At 47.2% G+C, this 20211-nt stretch overlaps 1 protein-coding gene across 2 annotated transcripts in view; it reads left to right on the forward strand.

Annotated features, from left to right (window-relative positions):
* LOC121843940 (lysophosphatidylcholine acyltransferase 1-like) overlaps positions 1-19959 on the forward strand; it is a gene marked incomplete at its 5' end in the record, with an annotated part of 44642 nt that extends 24683 nt beyond the window's left edge. Inside the window, 8 exon segments of one of the 2 annotated variants that reach the window (XM_042313830.1) lie at positions 5378-5412; positions 10409-10463; positions 12696-12778; positions 16475-16600; positions 17363-17516; positions 18703-18801; positions 19047-19188; positions 19631-19959. In XM_042313830.1, coding sequence (XP_042169764.1) covers positions 5378-5412; positions 10409-10463; positions 12696-12778; positions 16475-16600; positions 17363-17516; positions 18703-18801; positions 19047-19188; positions 19631-19836 — 900 coding nt within the window. 2 annotated transcript variants of the gene reach the window in all.
* Positions 19960-20211: the final 252 nt, after the last annotated feature.

Consider the following 20211-nt stretch of genomic DNA (forward strand, 5'->3'; position numbering starts at 1 on the left):
ACAATACAACACCTAGCAACACAATATAACACCTAGCAACACAACAAACCAAAAACCTAGCAACACAATACAACACCTAGCAACACAATACAACACCTAGCAACACAATACAACACCTAGCAACACAATATAACACCTAGCAACACAATACAACACCTAGCAACACAATACAACACCTAGCAATACAACACAACCCCAAGCAACACAATACAACACCTAGCAACACAATAGAACACCTAGCAATACAACACAACCCCTAGCAATACAATACAACACCTAGCAACACAATAGAACACCTAGCAACACAACAAACCAAACACCTAGCAACACAATACAACACCTAGCAACACAATATAAGACCTAGCAACACAATATAACACCTAGCAACACAATACAACACCTAGCAATACAACACAACCCCAAGCAACACAATACAACACCTAGCAACACAATAGAACACCTAGCAATACAACACAACCCCTAGCAATACAATACAACACCTAGCAACACAATACAACACCTAGCAACACAACAAACCAAACACCTAGCAACACAATACAATACCTAGCAACACAATATAAGACCTAGCAACACAATATAACACCTAGCAACACAATACAACACCTAGCAACACAATAGAACACCTAGCAATACAACACAACACCTAGCAACACAATAGAACACCTAGCAACACAATAGAACCCCGCAGCAGCACAACACAACAGCCAGGCTGTTGGTAAACACCCTCCCTGCTGAGAAGAGCATCAGCCCTGTCTGTCTGAATCTCTCTCTCTGTTACAGATATAACTGTGAGGACAGAGAACTGATTTAGTTGTTCTGTGATTTGTTGTGTGGTCTGTCTAAGCTGTGTGATATCCCCCCCACACCTTGAGCAGGGTTTCGTGGGGACTTCCTGGAAAACCTCCTGGGGTTGACTTGATGTGCCCTTTACTGAGGTCTGATCGTGTTAGTGTTAGCTCTGTCTGTAAACAGCTGGGCTGAATGGGATCTGGACACGTGGAGGCATCCATCAGTGATGCCTGGGACCACACAGCACGCAGTCAGTCTCTCCTATAGCCCTGGGACCACACAGCACGCAGTCAGTCTCTCCTATAGCCCTGGGACCACACAGCAGAGAGTCAGTCTCTCCTATAGCCCTGGGACCACACAGCACGCAGTCAGTCTCTCCTATAGCCCTGGGACCACACAGCACGCAGTCAGTCTCTCCTATAGCCCTGGGACCAGTCACTATAGCCCTGGGCACGCAGTCAGTCTCTCCTATAGCCCTGGGAGCACGCAGCAGGGAGTCAGTGTCTCCTATAGCCCTGGGACCACACAGCACGCAGTCAGTCTCTCCTATAGCCCTGGGACCACACAGCACGCAGTCAGTCTCTCCTATAGCCCTGGGACCACACAGCAGGGAGTCAGTCTCTCCTATAGCCCTGGGACCACACAGCAGGCAGTCAGTCTCTCCTATAGCCCTGGGACCACACAGCACGCAGTCAGTCTCTCCTATAGCCCTGGGACCACACAGCACGCAGTCAGTCTCTCCTATAGCCCTGGGACCACACAGCACGCAGTCAGTCTCTCCTAGCCCTGGGACCACACAGCACGCAGTCAGTCTCTCCTGTAGCCCTGGGAGCACGCAGTCAGTCTCTCCTGTAGCCCTGGGAGCACGCAGTCAGTCTCTCCTGTAGCCCTGGGAGCACGCAGTCAGTCTCTCCTATAGCCCTGGGACCACACAGCAGGCAGTCAGTCTCTCCTGTAGCCCTGGGATCACACAGCACGCAGTCAGTCTCTCCTGTAGCCCTGGGATCACACAGCATGCAGTCAGTCTCTCCTGTAGCCCTGGGACCACACAGCACGCAGTCAATCTCTACTATAGCCCTGGGACCACACAGCACGCAGTCAGTCTCTCCTATAGCCCTGGGACCACACAGCACGCAGTCAGTCTCTCCTATAGCCCTGGGACCACACAGCACGCAGTCAATCTCTCCTATAGCCCTGGGACCACACAGCACGCAGTCAGTCTCTCCTATAGCCCTGGGAGCACGCAGTCAGTCTCTCCTATAGCCCTGGGACCACACAGCACGCAGTCAGTCTCTCCTATAGCCCTGGGACCACACAGCACGCAGTCAGTCTCTCCTATAGCCCTGGGACCACACAGCACGCAGTCAGTCTCTCCTGTAGCCCTGGGAGCACGCAGCAGGGAGTCAGTCTCTCCTATAGCCCTGGGACCACACAGCAGGCATTCAGTCCCTCCTATAGCCCTGGGACCACACAGCAGGGATTCAGTTTCTCCTATATCCCTGGGACCACACAGCAGGGAGCCAGTCTCTCCTATAGCCCTGGGACCACACAGCAGGGAGTCAGTCTCTCCTATAGCCTTGGGACCACACAGCAGGCAGTCAGTCTCCTATAGCCCTGGGACCACACAGCAGAGAGTCAGTCTCTCCTATAGCCCTGGGATCACACAGCACGCAGTCAGTCTCTCCTATAGCCCTGGGACCACACAGCACGCAGTCAGTCTCTCCTATAGCCCTGGGACCACACAGCACGCAGTCAGTCTCTCCTATAGCCCTGGGACTACAGAGCACGCAGTCAGTCTCTCCTATAGCCCTGGGATCACACAGCAGGTATTCAGTCTCTCCTATAGCCCTGGGACCACACAGCAGGGAGTCAGTTTCTCCTATAGCCCTGGGATCACACAGCAGGCAGTCAGTCTCTCCTATAGCCCTGGGACTACAGAGCACGCAGTCAGTCTCTCCTATAGCCCTAGGACCACACAGCAGGGAGCCAGTCTCTCCTATAGCCCTGGGACCACACAGCAGGGAGTCAGTCTCTCCTATAGCCCTGGGACCACACAGCACGCAGTCAGTCTCTCCTATAGCCCTGGGACCACACAGCACGCAGTCAGTCTCTCCTATAGCCCTGGGAGCACGCAGCAGGAGTCAGTGTCTCCTATAGCCCTGGGACCACACAGCAGGCAGTCAGTCTCTCCTATAGCCCTGGGACCACACAGCACGCAGTCAGTCTCTCCTATAGCCCTGGGACCACACAGCAGAGAGTCAGTCTCTCCTATAGCCCTGGGACCACACAGCAGGGAGTCAGTCTCTCCTATAGCCCTGGGACCACACAGCACGCAGTCAGTCTCTCCTATAGCCCTGGGACCACACAGCACGCAGTCAGTCTCTCCTATAGCCCTGGGACCACACAGCACGCAGTCAGTCTCTCCTATAGCCCTGGGACCACACAGCACGCAGTCAGTCTCTCCTGTAGCCCTGGGTCAGTCTCTCCCAGCCCTGGGAGCACGCAGTCAGTCTCTCCAGCCCTGGGAGCACGCAGTCAGTCTCTCCTATAGCCCTGGGACCACACAGCAGGCAGTCAGTCTCTCCTGTAGCCCTGGGATCACACAGCACGCAGTCAGTCTCTCCTGTAGCCCTGGGATCACACAGCATGCAGTCAGTCTCTCCTGTAGCCCTGGGACACACAGCACGCAGTCAATCTCTCCTATAGCCCTGGGACCACACAGCACGCAGTCAGTCTCTCCTATAGTCCTGGGACCACACAGCACGCAGTCAGTCTCTCCTATAGCCCTGGGACCACACAGCACGCAGTCAATCTCTCCTATAGCCCTGGGACCACACAGCACGCAGTCAGTCTCTCCTGTAGCCCTGGGAGCACAGCAGTCAGTCTCTCCTATAGCCCTGGGACCACACAGCACGCAGTCAGTCTCTCCTATAGCCCTGGGACCACACAGCACGCAGTCAGTCTCTCCTATAGCCCTGGGACCACACAGCAGGCATTCAGTCCCTCCTATAGCCCTGGGACCACACAGCAGGGATTCAGTTTCTCCTATATCCCTGGGACCACACAGCAGGGAGTCAGTCTCTCCTATAGCCCTGGGACCACACAGCAGGGAGTCAGTCTCTCCTATAGCCTTGGGACCACACAGCAGGCAGTCAGTCTCTCCTATAGCCCTGGGACCACACAGCAGAGAGTCAGTCTCTCCTATAGCCCTGGGATCACACAGCACGCAGTCAGTCTCTCCTATAGCCCTGGGACCACACAGCACGCAGTCAGTCTCTCCTATAGCCCTGGGACCACACAGCACGCAGTCAGTCTCTCCTATAGCCCTGGGACTATAGCCCTGGGACTACAGGCACGCAGTCAGTCTCTCCTATAGCCCTGGGATCACACAGCAGGTATTCAGTCTCTCCTATAGCCCTGGGACCACACAGCAGGGAGTCAGTTTCTCCTATAGCCCTGGGATCACACAGCAGGCAGTCAGTCTCTCCTATAGCCCTGGGACTACAGAGCACGCAGTCAGTCTCTCCTATAGCCCTGGGACCACACAGCAGGGAGCCAGTCTCTCCTATAGCCCTGGGACCACACAGCAGGGAGTCAGTCTCTCCTATAGCCCTGGGACCACACAGCAGGCAGTCAGTCTCTCCTATAGCCCTGGGACCACACAGCAGGTAGTCAGTCTCTCCTATAGCCCTGGGACCACACAGCAGGCAGTCAGTCTCTCCTATAGCCCTGGGACCCCACAGCACGCAGTCAGTCTCTCCTATAGCCCTGGGACCACACAGCAGGCATTCAGTCTCTCCTATAGCCCTGGGACCACACAGCAGGGAGTCAGTTTCTCCTATAGCCCTGGGATCACACAGCAGGCAGTCAGTCTCTCCTATAGCCCTGGGACTACAGAGCACGCAGTCAGTCTCTTCTATAGCCCTAGGACCACACAGCAGGGAGCCAGTCTCTCCTATAGCCCTGGGACCACACAGCAGGCAGTCAGTCTCTCCTATAGCCCTGGGACCACACAGCAGGCAGTCAGTCTCTCCTATAGCCCTGGGACCACACAGCAGGCAGTCAGTCTCTCCTATAGCCCTGGGATCACACAGCAGGCAGTCAGTCTCTCCTATAGCCCTGGGACCACACAGCAGGTAGTCAGTCTCTCCTATAGCCCTGGGACCACACAGCACACAGTCAGTCTCTCCTATAGCCCTGGGAAACACACAGCATAGCCCTGGGACCACACAGCAGGCAGTCAGTCTCTCCTATAGCCCTGGGGACCACACAGCACACAGTCAGTCTCTCCTATAGCCCTGGGACCACAGGCCACAGTCAGTCTCTCCTATAGCCCTGGGACCACACAGCAGTATAATCTAGATGGTCACAGACCACTGGACTCTGAGAGGAGGTATATCTAGATGGTCCAGTTTTCATAACTACCTGGTAACCAATTAAACCACAAACTGGGATCCCTGATAACAGGCTGTTGTTGTTGTTATATGACCTTGGTTTTTGTACTTCTTACCTGGATGAATAATGTTGTATCTTTAGTAAGTTCTGTGTCTCTCCTGTCCCATGCCAGGACACAATCACCTGGACGTGGCAGGGGCCTGGGGCGTCAGTACATTTGAATTACTCTACAAATGACTGATCCCTGAAGTACAGGTCGTTGCCAGGCATAGTGGTGTCTCTCTACTGCCCTGGAAGGTCCAGTTTTCATACCTCTACTGGACTGGGAGGGTATTAGTTCTACTGTATAATCTCAAACTACTCTACTGACTGGACTGGGAGGTATTAGTTCTACTGTATAATTAGATGGTCCAGTTTTCATACTGTATCTACTGGACTGGACTGGGAGGGTATTAGTTCTACTGTATAATCTAGATGGTCCAGTTTTCATACCTCTACTGGACTGACTGGACTGAGAGGATATTAGTTCTACTGTATAATCTAGATGGTCCAGTTTTCATACCTCTACTGGACTGGACTGGGAGGGTATTAGTTCTACTGTATAATCTAGATGGTCCAGTTTTCATACCTCTACTGGACTGGACTGGTATTAGTTCTACTGTATAATCTAGATGGTCCAGTTTTCATACCTCTACTGGACTGGACTGAGAGGATATTAGTTCTACTGTATAATCTAGATGGTCCAGTTTTCATACCTCTACTGGACTGGACTGGGAGGGTATTAGTTCTACTGTATAATCTAGATGGTCCAGTTTTCATACCTCTACTGGACTGGACTGAGAGGATATTAGTTCTACTGTATAATCTAGATGGTCCAGTTTTCATACCTCTACTGGACTGGACTGGGAGAGGATATTAGTTCTACTGTATAATCTAGATGGTCCAGTTTTCATACCTCTACTGGACTGGACTGGAGGATATTAGTTCTACTGTATAATCTAGATGGTCCAGTTTTCATACCTCTACTGGACTGGACTGGGAGGATATTAGTTCTACTGTATAATCTAGATGGTCCAGTTTTCATACCTCTACTGGACTGGACTGAGAGGATATTAGTTCTACTGTATAATCTAGATGGTCCAGTTTTCATACCTCTACTGGACTGGACTGGGAGGATATTAGTTCTACTATATAATCTAGATGGTCCAGTTTTCATACCTCTACTGGACTGAGAGGATATTAGTTCTACTGTATAATCTAGATGGTCCAGTTTTCATACCTCTACTGGACTGGACTGAGAGGATATTAGTTCTACTGTATAGTCTAGATGGTCCAGTTTTCACACCTCTACTGGACTGGACTGAGAGGATATTAGTTCTACTGTATAATCTAGATGGTCCAGTTTTCATACCTCTACTGGACTGGACTGAGAGGGTATTAGTTCTACTGTATAATCTAGATGGTCCAGTTTTCATACCTCTACTGGACTGGACTGGGGAGGATATTAGTTCTACTGTATAATCTAGATGGTCCAGTTTTCATACCTCTACTGGACTGGACTGAGAGGATATTAGTTCTACTGTATAATCTAGATGGTCCAGTTTTCATACCTCTACTGGACTGGACTGAGAGGATATTAGTTCTACTGTATAATCTAGATGGTCCAGTTTTCATACCTCTACTGGACTGGACTGAGAGGATATTAGTTCTACTGTATAATCTAGATGGTCCAGTTTTCATACCTCTACTGGACTGGACTGAGAGGGATATTAGTTCTACTGTATAATCTAGATGGTCCAGTTTTCATACCTCTACTGGACTGGACTGAGAGGATATTAGTTCTACTGTATAATCTAGATGGTCCAGTTTTCATACCTCTACTGGACTGGACTGGGAGGGTATTAGTTCTACTGTATAATCTAGATGGTCCAGTTTTCATACCTCTACTGGACTGGACTGAGAGGATATTAGTTCTACTGTATAATCTAGATGGTCCAGTTTTCACACCTCTACTGGACTGGACTGAGAGGATATTAGTTCTACTGTATAATCTAGATGGTCCAGTTTTCATACCTCTACTGGACTGGACTGAGAGAGGATATTAGTTCTCCTGTATAATCTAGATGGTCCAGTTTTCATACCTCTACTGGACTAGACTGAGAGGATATTAGTTCTACTGTAGAATCTAGATGGTCCAGTTTTCATACCTCTACTGGACTGGACTGAGAGGATATTAGTTCTACTGTATAATCTAGATGGTCCAGTTTTCATACCTCTACTGGACTGGACTGAGAGGATATTAGTTCTACTGTATAATCTAGATGGTCCAGTTTTCATACCTCTACTGGACTGGACTGAGAGGATATTAGTTCTACAGGTATAATCTAGATGGTCCAGTTTTCATACCTCTACTGGACTGGACTGAGAGGATATTAGTTCTACTGTATAATCTAGATGGTCCAGTTTTCATACCTCTACTGGACTGGACTGAGAGGATATTAGTTCTACTGTATAATCTAGATGGTCCAGTTTTCATACCTCTTCTGGACTGGACTGAGAGAGGATATTAGTTCTCCTGTATAATCTAGATGGTCCAGTTTTCATACCTCTACTGGACTGGACTGAGAGGATATTAGTTCTCCTGTATAATCTAGATGGTCCAGTTTTCATACCTCTACTGGACTGGACTGAGAGGATATTAGTTCTACTGTATAATCTAGATGGTCCAGTTTTCATACCTCTACTGGACTGGACTGAGAGAGGATATTAGTGCTCCTGTATAATCTAGATGGTCCAGTTAACTCCGAACACTGATGGCCAAAATACAGGAAACTGTGACTGAGGGAAAGCTGTCCTTGTCTCTGGATAAACCACAGGCTGAAATGGGATGTGTTTTGTTCTACTGTCTAATGCATCATGGTAGTGATGTTGTTTTGGCTGTGTGCCCAGTCAGTCTACCACTACAGTAGAGACAATAGTGTCTCTGTGCTGTTAGCAGGTCACAGTCAGTCTACCACTACAGTGGAGACAATACTGTCTCTGTGCTGTTAGCAGGTCACAGTCAGTCTACCACTACAGTGGAGACAATAGTGTCTCTGTGCTGTTAGCAGGTCACAGTCAGTCTACCACTACAGTGGAGACAATACTGTCTCTGTGCTGTTAGCAGGTCACAGTCAGTCTACCACTACATTATAGACAATACTGTCTCTGTGCTGTTAGCAGGTCACAGTCAGTCTACCACTACAGTGGAGACAATACTGTCTCTGTGCTGTTAGCAGGTCACAGTCAGTCTACCACTACAATACTGTCTCTGTGCTGTTAGCAGGTCACAGTCAGTCTACCACTACAGTGGAGACAATACTGTCTCTGTGCTGTTAGCAGGTCACAGTCAGTCTACCACTACAGTGGAGACAATACTGTCTCTGTGCTGTTAGCAGGTCACAGTCAGTCTACCACTACAGTGGAGACAATACTGTCTCTGTGCTGTTAGCAGGTCACAGTCAGTCTACCACTACAGTGGAGACAATACTGTCTCTGTGCTGTTAGCAGGTCACAGTCAGTCTACCACTACAGTGGAGACAATACTGTCTCTGTGCTGTTAGCAGGTCACAGTCAGTCTACCACTACAGTGGAGACAATACTGTCTCTGTGCTGTTAGCAGGTCACAGTCAGTCTACCACTACAGTGGAGACAATACTGTCTCTGTGTCTAGCAGGTACAGGTCACACATTATAGACAATACTGTCTCTGTGCTGTTAGCAGGTCACAGTCAGTCTACCACTACAGTACTGTCTCTGTGCTGTTAGCAGGTCACAGTCAGTCTACCATTATAGACAATACTGTCTCTGTGCTGTTAGCAGGTCACAGTCAGTCTACCACTACAGTGGAGACAATACTGTCTCTGTGCTGTTAGCAGGTCACAGTCAGTCTACCACTACATTATAGACAATACTGTCTCTGTGCTGTTAGCAGGTCACAGTCAGTCTACCACTACATTATAGACAATACTGTCTCTGTGCTGTTAGCAGGTCACAGTCAGTCTACCACAGAGACAATACTGTCTCTGTGCTGTTAGCAGGTCACAGTCAGTCTACCACTACAGTAGAGACAATACTGTCTCTGTGCTGTTAGCAGGTCACAGTCAGTCTACCACTACAGTGAGACAATACTGTCTCTGTGCTGTTAGCAGGTCACAGTCAGTCTACCACTACATTATAGACAATACTGTCTCTGTGCTGTTAGCAGGTCACAGTCAGTCTCCACTACATTATAGACAATACTGTCTCTGTGCTGTTACAGGTCACAGTCAGTCTACCACTACAGTAGAGACAATACTGTCTCTGTGCTGTTAGCAGGTCACAGTCAGTCTACCACTACATTATAGACAATACTGTCTCTGTGCTGTTAGCAGGTCACAGTCAGTCTACCACTACAGTGGAGACAATACTGTCTCTGTGCTGTTAGCAGGTCACAGTCAGTCTACCACTACAGTGGAGACAATACTGTCTCTGTGCTGTTAGCAGGTCACAGTCAGTCTACCACTACATTATAGACAATACTGTCTCTGTGCTGTTAGCAGGTCACAGTCAGTCTACCACTACAGTGGAGACAATACTGTCTCTGTGCTGTTAGCAGGTCACAGTCAGTCTACCACTACATTATAGACAATACTGTCTCTGTGCTGTTAGCAGGTCACAGTCAGTCTACCACTACAGTGGAGACAATACTGTCTCTGTGCTGTTAGCAGGTCACAGTCAGTCTACCACTACATTATAGACAATAGTGTCTCTGTGCTGTTAGCAGGTCACAGTCAGCCCAGAACAGGAAACAGTGAACAGAGCTGTTAATTCTCTTCCAGAACCTTCACATCACTTCCTCCTGTGAGACTACTTGTGTCTGGCTGCTAGAATTCTCACTTTATTTGATTTGAATTTTACCTTTATTTAACTAGGCAAGTCAGTTAAAGAACAAATTCTTATTTTCAATGACGGCCTAGGAACAGGCTACCTACCGCCCCACTTCTCTGTCCACTACCATATGACCTGCTTTTAGACGGTTAAATCAAACACACACACATTTAAATGAATGTATACACTTCTCTGTGTGATCTGACTGTTTAGGTATTCGCTATGACTTGATGATATCGATGTCCTGCACTGTAAACCAAATGTCTTGATGTGACAATGTTTTTATTTTATTGCAGGGTTAAGATCCTGTGGCTCACACTGTGCCAGCTGCACAATGAGTTCATCATTGAGGTGAGTGCAGGCCTCACAGGCGATGCTGGCGTGTTGCATCTACCACATATCAGGAATACTTGTTTTGATCAGAGAGATTAAAAAAAAAACAGGTCATCATGGATCTACCTTACCCGTATACCCTGAACCCAGTCCGGGACCCGGGAAGGTCCTGTACCCGTATAACCTGTACCCAGTCCTGAACCTGTATACCCTGTACCCGTATACCCTGTACCCAGTCCTGTACCTGTATACCCTGAACCCAGTCCTGTACCTGTATACCCTGTGTACCGTATACCCTGAACCCAGTCTTGTACCGTATACCCTGTACCCAGTCCTGAACCCAGTCCTGTACCTGTATACCCTGAACCCAGTCCTGTACCCATATACCCTGTACCCAGTCCTGAACCCAGTCCTGTACCAGTATACCCTGAACCCAGTCCTGTACCTGTATACCCTGAACCCAGTCCTGTACCCGCTACCCTGAACCCAGTCCTGTACCAGCTCTATACCCTGAACCCAGTCCTGTACCTGTATACTGTGTACCTGTACTGTACTGTACTGTGTACCAGCCCTACAGTGTGTACTGTACTGTGTACCAGCTCTACAGTCTGTACTGTACTGTGTACCAGCTCTACAGTGTGTACTGTGTACCAGCTCTACAGTGTGTACTGTACTGTGTACCAGCTCTACAGTCTGTACTGTACTGTGTACCAGCTCTACAGTGTGTACTGTACTGTGTACCAGCTCTACAGTGTGTACTGTACTGTGTACCAGCCCTACAGTGTGTACTGTACTGTGTACCAGCCCTACAGTCTGTACTGTACTGTGTACCAGCTCTACAGTGTGTACTGTACTGTGTACCAGCTCTACAGTGTACTGTACTGTGTACCAGCTCTACAGTCTGAACTGTACTGTGTACCAGTTCTACAGTGTGTACTGTACTGTGTACCAGCTCTACAGTGTGTACTGTACTGTGTACCAGCTCTACAGTGTGTACTGTACTGTGTACCAGCTCTACAGAGTGTACTGTACTGTGTACCAGCTCTACAGTGTGTACTGTACTGTGTACCAGCTCTACAGTCTGTACTGTACTGTGTACCAGCTCTACAGAGTGTACTGTACTGTGTACCAGCTCTACAGTGTGTACTGTACTGTGTACCAGCTCTACAGTCTGTACTGTACTGTGTACCAGCTCTACAGTGTGTACTGTGTACCAGCTCTACAGTGTGTACTGTACTGTGTACCAGCTCTACAGTGGATGAAGGGGTCTCGTCATACTGCTGTATATATAGTGGATGAAGGGGTGTCCACATACTGCTGTATATATAGTGGATGAAGGGGTGTCCTGTATATATAGTGGGTGAAGGGGTGTCCTCATACTGCTGTATATATAGTGGATGAAGGGGTGTCCTGTGTATATATAGTGGATGAAGGGGTGTCCTCATACTGCTGTATATATAGTGGATGAAGGGGTGTCCTCATACTGCTGTATATATATTGTATGAAGGGGTATCCTGTATATATAGTGGTCCCTGCTCTGTCCCTTGCTCCCTAGTTCCACTGGTCTGTCCCTTGTCCTAGTTCCAGTGCTCTGTCCCTTGTCCTAGTTCCACTACTCTGTCCCTTGTCCTAGTTCCACTGCTCTGTCCCTTGTCCTAGTTCCACTACTCTGTCCCTTGCCCTAGTTCCACTACTCTGTCCCTAGTTCCACTGGTCTGTCCCTTGTCCTAGTTCCACTACTCTGTCCCTTGTCCTAGTTCCACTACTCTGTCCCTAGTTCCACTGCTCTGTCCCTTGTTCCACTGCTCTGTCCCTTGTTCCACTGCTCTGTCCCTTGTCCTAGTTCCACTGCTCTGTCCTTTGCCCTAGTTCCACTACTCTGTCCCTTGTCCTAGTTCCACTACTCTGTCCCTTGTTCCACTGCTCTGTCCTTTGCCCTAGTTCCACTGCTCTGTCCCTTTTCTCTTAGCCCAGTTAGAGGACCTCAGCCCATGTTACCTTTGCCTTTCTGAAAAGCCTTTGAGACTGACAGCAGAAACTCCTGTTGTTGTTCCCGACAGACAGGCTTCACTTTGCTGTACCAATAGACTGTAGTTACAGTATGTCTAGAAGAGTGTTAGGGAGAGTGTTATCTCTCTCTTCCCCTTTAGAGCCCATATCATCTCAGTTGTTATTGCTTTAGCCATTTCCCACTTGACTTCCCATAGAGGAGTGACATCCCTGGGTTCTGTCTTCTTCTTCTCTCCTCAGTTCCTTCCTGTCTACACTCCATCAGAAGAGGAGAAGAACAACCCGGCACTGTTTGCTCACAACGTCAGGCACCTGATGGCCAAGTGAGTCCTGAGACACACACACACACACAGACACACACTTGGCCTCCCATAGTCCTTTACGGGGCCTGCCAGATGCCTCAGCCTTCAGGCTGCCGTGCTTAGAAACACCAGCCCAGAGACTGTAGGATACTAAAGTATGTTAGTCTATTGTGTGTGGCTGGTGTATATTTCAGTTCAACAGCTTCTAGTTTGTTGATTCTAGATGGCCCCGTCACAGACTAATGGTTAACTCTCTCCTCATGATCTAGTCTAACTGTCTACTGTTCCTCAGGGCTCTAGATGGCCCCATCACAGACTACTGGTTAACTCTCTCCTCATGATCTAGTCTAACTGTCTACTGTTCCTCAGGGCTCTAGATGGCCCCATCACAGACTACTGGTTAACTCTCTCCTCATGATCTAGTCTAACTGTCTACTGTTCCTCAGGGCTCTAGATGGCCTCATCACAGACTACTGGTTAACTCTCTCCTCATGATCTAGTCTAACTGTCTACTGTTCCTCAGGGCTCTAGATGGCCCCGTCACAGACTAATGGTTAACTCTCTCCTCATGATCTAGTCTAACTGTCTACTGTTCCTCAGGGCTCTAGATGGCCCCGTCACAGACTAATGGTTAACTCTCTCCTCATGATCTAGTCTAACTGTCTACTGTTCCTCAGGGCTCTAGATGGCCCCATCACAGACTACTGGTTAACTCTCTCCTCATGATCTAGTCTAACTGTCTACTGTTCCTCAGGGCTCTAGATGGCCCCATCACAGACTACTGGTTAACTCTCTCCTCATGATCTAGTCTGGTTAACTCTCTCCTCATGATCTAGTCTAACTGTCTACTGTTCCTCAGGGCTCTAGATGGCCCCATCACAGACTACTGGTTAACTCTCTCCTCATGCTCTAGTCTAACTGTCTACTGTTCCTCAGGGCTCTAGATGGCCCCATCACAGACTACTGGTTAACTCTCTCCTCATGATCTAGTCTAACTGTCTACTGTTCCTCAGGGCTCTAGATGGCCCCATCACAGACTACTGGTTAACTCTCTCCTCATGATCTAGTCTAACTGTCTACTGTTCCTCAGGGCTCTAGATGGCCCCATCACAGACTACTGGTTAACTCTCTCCTCATGATCTAGTCTGGTTAACTCTCTCCTCATGCTCTAGTCTAACTGTCCACTGTTCCTCAGGGCTCTAGATGGCCCCATCACAGACTACTGGTTAACTCTCTCCTCATGATCTAGTCTGGTTAACTCTCTTCTCATGCTCTAGTCTAACTGTCTACTGTTCCTCAGGGCTCTAGATGGCCCCATCACAGACTACTGGTTAACTCTCTCCTCATGCTCTAGTCTAACTGTCTACTGTTCCTCAGGGCTCTAGATGGCCTCATCACAGACTACTGGTTAACTCTCTCCTCATGCTCTAGTCTAACTGTCTACTGTTCCTCAGGGCTCTAGATGGCCCCATCACAGACTACTGGTTAACTCTCTCCTCATGCTCTAGTCTAACTGTCTACTGTTCCTCAGGGCTCTAGATGGCCTCATCACAGACTACTGGTTAACTCTCTCCTCATGATCTAGTCTAACTGTCTACTGTTCCTCAGGGCTCTAGATGGCCTCATCACAGACTACTGGTTAACTCTCTCCTCATGATCTAGTCTAACTGTCTACTGTTCCTCAGGGCTCTAGATGGCCTCATCACAGACTACTGGTTAACTCTCTCCTCATGATCTAGTCTAACTGTCTACTGTTCCTCAGAGCTCTAGATGGCCCCATCACAGACTACTGGTTAACTCTCTCCTCATGATCTAGTCTAACTGTCCACTGTTCCTCAGGGCTCTAGATGGCCCCATCACAGACTACTGGTTAACTCTCTCCTCATGCTCTAGTCTGGTTAACTCTCTCCTCATGCTCTAGTCTGGTTAACTCTCTCCTCATGCTCTAGTCTGGTTAACTCTCTCCTCATGCTCTAGTCTGGTTAACTCTCTCCTCATGCTCTAGTCTGGTTAACTCTCTCCTCATGCTCTAGTCTAACTGTCCACTGTTCCTCAGGGCTCTAGATGGCCCCGTCACAGACTACTGGTTAACTCTCTCCTCATGCTCTAGTCTAACTGTCTACTGTTCCTCAGGGCTCTAGATGGCCCCATCACAGACTACTGGTTAACTCTCTCCTCATGCTCTAGTCTAACTGTCCACTGTTCCTCAGGGCTCTAGATGGCCCCATCACAGACTACTGGTTATCTCTCTCCTCATGCTCTAGTCTAACTGTCCACTGTTCCTCAGGGCTCTAGATGGCCCCATCACAGACTACTGGTTAACTCTCTCCTCATGCTCTAGTCTAACTGTCTACTGTTCCCAGGGCTCTAGATGGCCCCATCACAGACTACTGGTTAACTCTCTCCTCATGTTCTAGTCTAACTGTCTACTGTTCCTCAGGGCTCTAGATGGCCCCATCACAGACTACTGGTTAACTCTCTCCTCATGATCTAGTCTAACTGTCTACTGTTCCTCAGGGCTCTAGATGGCCCCATCACAGACTACTGGTTAACTCTCTCCTCATGATCTAGTCTAACTGTCTACTGTTCCTCAGGGCTCTAGATGGCCCCATCACAGACTACTGGTTAACTCTCTCCTCATGATCTAGTCTAACTGTCTACTGTTCCTCAGGGCTCTAGATGGCCCCATCACAGACTACTGGTTAACTCTCTCCTCATGATCAGTCTAACTGTCTACTGTTCCTCAGGGCTCTAGATGGCCTCATCACAGACTTAACTCTCTCCTCATGATCTAGTCTAACTGTCTACTGTTCCTCAGGGCTCTAGATGGCCCCATCACAGACTACTGGTTAACTCTCTCCTCATGATCTAGTCTAACTGTCTACTGTTCCTCAGGGCTCTAGATGGCCTCATCACAGACTACTGGTTAACTCTCTCCTCATGATCTAGTCTAACTGTCTACTGTTCCTCAGAGCTCTAGTCTAACTGTCTACTGTTCCTCAGGGCTCTAGATGGCCCCATCACAGACTACTGGTTAACTCTCTCCTCATGATCTAGTCTAACTGTCTACTGTTCCTCAGAGCTCTAGTCTAACTGTCTACTGTTCCTCAGGGCTCTAGATGGCCCCATCACAGACTACTGGTTAACTCTCTCCTCATGCTCTAGTCTAACTGTCTACTGTTCCTCAGGGCTCTAGATGGCCCCATCACAGACTACTGGTTAACTCTCTCCTCATGCTCTAGTCTAACTGTCTACTGTTCCTCAGGGCTCTAGATGGCCCCATCACAGACTACTGGTTAACTCTCTCCTCATGCTCTAGTCTAACTGTCTACTGTTCCTCAGGGCTCTAGATGGCCCCATCACAGACTACTGGTTAACTCTCTCCTCATGATCTAGTCTAACTGTCTACTGTTCCTCAGGGCTCTAGATGGCCCCGTCACAGACTACTGGTTAACTCTCTCCTCATGCTCTAGTCTAACTGTCTACTGTTCCTCAGGGCTCTAGATGGCCCCATCACCCCTAGACTCAACAGATCAGGGACTTGCTGATTGTTTGACTAGTTGAATCAGGTGTAAATGTTGGAACAGATGAAATGTATGAAACGGTTGAGGGTCACGAGGACCGCTTCTGAAAACACTGGACTACTGGTTAGAGGCCTGTATATCAGACCTTATCCTAGTTCACACTCTGTTTTAAGTCTCTATCCTTCCTCTCCAGGGCCCTGGACATCCCCATTACTGACTACTCGTTTGAAGACTGTCAACTGGCCATGGCTGAGGGTCAACTCAGACTCCCTGTTGACACCTGCCTGCTGGAGTTCGCCAAGCTGGTCCGGAGACTGGGGTGAGGCTGAACCCCAGAATGTAGAGACTGTATTAATGTTACTAGGTCAGGTTGAACCCCAGAACGTAGAGACTGTATTAATGTGTTGATGTTACCTGGTCAGGTTGAACCCCAGAATGTAGAGACTGTATTAATGTTACTAGGTCAGGTTGAACCCCAGAACGTAGAGACTGTATTAATGTGTTGATGTTACCTGGTCAGGTTGAACCCCAGAATGTAGAGACTGTATTAATGTGTTGATGTTACCTGGTCAGGTTGAACCCCAGAATGTAGAGACTGTATTAATGTTACCTGGTCAGGTTGAAGCCCCAGAACGTAGAGACTGTATTAATGTTACCTGGTCAGGTTGAACCCCAGAATGTAGAGACTGTATTAATGTTACCTGGTCAGGTTGAAGCCCCAGAACGTAGAGACTGTATTAATGTTACCTGGTCAGGTTGAACCCCAGAATGTAGAGACTGTATTAATGTTACCTGGTCAGGTTGAACCCCAGAATGTAGAGACTGTATTAATGTCACCTGGTCAGGTTGAACCCCTGAACGTAGAGACTGTATTAATGTTACCTGGTCAGGTTGAAGCCCCAGAACGTAGAGACTGTATTAATGTCACCTGGTCAGGTTGAAGCCCCAGAACGTAGAGACTGTATTAATGTTACCTGGTCAGGTTGAAGCCCCAGAACGTAGAGACTGTATTAATGTCACCTGGTCAGGTTGAACCCCAGAATATAGAGACTGTATTAATTTGTTGATGTTACCTGCTCAGGTTGAAGCCCCAGAACGTGGAGAAGGTACTGCAGGAGTTTGGGAACAGAGCCAGGAAGATGGAGGGAGAGAAGCTGGGTCTGGAAGCCTTTGCCCACTACCTTGATGTCCCTGTGTCAGACATGCTCAGAGACATCTTCTCCCTCTTCAACGAGGTGAGGAAACACACTGAATATAATATCATCCCATTAGAAGCTTTGAAGGCCAAAGTTACACGTTTCTCAACTTCACAAAACTCAGAAAACAGAAATATATGTTCCCTATATTGTGTATTTTAATATTGAAATACAGAGTTCAATATTAGATTTCAATATTAGATTTTTATATTAAACTTAGATTTAGATATTATACACTATATTTAGAAATAGATATTATATTTAGACATTAGATTTACATTTTTGATTTAGATATTAGATTTAGACATTAGATTTAGATATTAGATTTAAATATTTGATTTAGACATTAGATTTAAACATTAGATTTAGGTATTAGATTTAGACATAGATTTCAATATAAGATTTAGACATTAGATTTAGACATTAGATTTAGATATTATATACTAGATATAGATATTAGATATTGACATTAGATTTAGACTTTAGACATTAGATTTCGACATTAGATTTAGACATTAGATTTAGACTTTAGACATTAGATTTAGACATTAGATTCAGACATTAGATTTCGACATTAGATTTAGACATTAGATTCAGACATTAGATTTAGATATTAGATTTAGATATTGGATTCAGACTTTAGACATTAGATTTAGACATTAGATTCAGACTTTAGATTTAGACTTCAGACATTAGATTCAGACTTTAGACATTAGATTTAGACATTAGATTCAGACATTAGATTCAGACATTAGATTCAGACATTAGATTTAGACTTTAGACATTAGATTTAGACATTAGATTCAGACATTAGATTCAGACATTAGATTTAGACTTTAGACATTAGATTTAGACATTAGATTTAGACGTTAGACTTTAGACATTAGATTTAGACATTAGATTCAGACATTAGATTTAGACTTTAGACATTAGATTTAGACATTAGATTTAGACATCAGATTCAGACATCAGATTTAGACTTTAGACATTAGATTCAGACATTAGATTCAGACATTAGATTTAGACGTTAGATTTAGACGTTAGATTTAGACATTAGATTCAGACATTAGATTTAGATATTAGATTTAGATATTGGATTCAGACTTTAGACATTAGATTTAGACATTAGATTCAGACATTAGATTCAGACATTAGATTCAGACATGTGCTTTGCCAGATTCCTAACCAGTAACTCTTCACTCTGTTCGTCTCTCTTCTCCTCCAGCAGGAAGACAACATGATAGACATCAGAGAATATGTCATCGCCTTATCGGTTGTATGCAGACCTGCTAAAACTCTGGAGACCATGAAACTGGCCTTCAGGGTACGTTTTCTGCTCCAGCTCTGGTTTCATGCTCTGTCAAGGTGTCTTTCAGAGGGCCTACAACCACTGATATCTCTGCCATTTTCCATATGAGAGGACGTACTAATGACCCATGGTGTGAGTTGTAGACTGTGTCAATTTTAACAGATGGTCTGAGGGCCCAGCCGGCTCAATGGGTGTGAGTGAGATGTGAAAGGGGTCAGGGTTATCTAATGTGTGTTAGTTATTGTTTGCATATATCCCAGATGTTTGAGGCGGAGGAGGACGGTGCGATCACAGTGGCTGAGTTGGCCTGCATCCTAAAGACGGCGTTAGGAGTGGCTGACCTCGACGTCTCACGTCTCTTCGTTGCTATCGACACAGAGGACACGGGGAAACTCACCTTTGGTAAGAAACGACTTGTCTTCTTAGCTTGTACTGGGGTCACCTTCTTGTTTAGCTGCTCTTGGGAGTATACACCTGGGGTGATTTTGGAACCTTTATTTATTTTTTAACTAGGCAAGTCAGTTAAGAACAAATTCTTATTTTCAATGACGGCCTAGGAACAGTGGGTTAACTGCCTGTTCAGGGGCAGAATGACAGATTTGTACCTTGTCAGGTCTGGGGTTTGAACTTGCAACCTTCCGGTTACTAGTCCAACGCTCTAACCACTAGGCTACCCACAGTTATGTTGTGTCTGTAATCTCTAGTTCATTTGTAAATATTAGGAGTGTACCTATCTTTGTAAACATGTACTTGTTTTTCTAGTGTGTTAATTGTAGGTTACTGTATTTAACTTGCTTGGAATAACCTTTACTGTTGTGTGTGGCGCCCCCTGTGGTGGTAACAGGCAAGTTCAGGAGCTTTGCAGAGCATCACCCAAACTTCAGTGAGGACTACCTGTCCACAGACAATACAGGCCGTAATGGCTGTCCTCACCAGCCCAACGCCACGCCCAACGCCAAGCCTCAGACCAACGGCTTCTGCCCTGACTTCAGCCCGCGAGACAACCACCACGACACAACGACGGACGATTCAGTGAAGAAACACAACTGAGTCTGTTAGTCACCTCAGAATCCACCTCTCCTGGTGAGAGAGTGGGTGGTGGGGGTTGTTGTTATTGTTGATGGGCTATATGTATGGTCAGTCAGACACACACACACCTCACACACACACACACACACAATACACACACACACACACACACACACACATCTCACACACATACACACACACACACACCTCTCACACACCTCTCACACACACACACCTCTCTCACATACACACACACACACACACCTCTCACACACACACACACCTCTCTCACACACACACACACACACACACACACACGAGAAATGTAACCCTTATGAACCGTATCCATAATGTTTCTACGGTTCATTTGATCTTGGTGATCTGACGTTGTTTGTT

Source organism: Oncorhynchus tshawytscha, unplaced genomic scaffold, assembly GCF_018296145.1.
Source record: "Oncorhynchus tshawytscha isolate Ot180627B unplaced genomic scaffold, Otsh_v2.0 Un_contig_2240_pilon_pilon, whole genome shotgun sequence".
NCBI classification, from domain to species: Eukaryota; Metazoa; Chordata; class Actinopteri; order Salmoniformes; family Salmonidae; genus Oncorhynchus; species Oncorhynchus tshawytscha.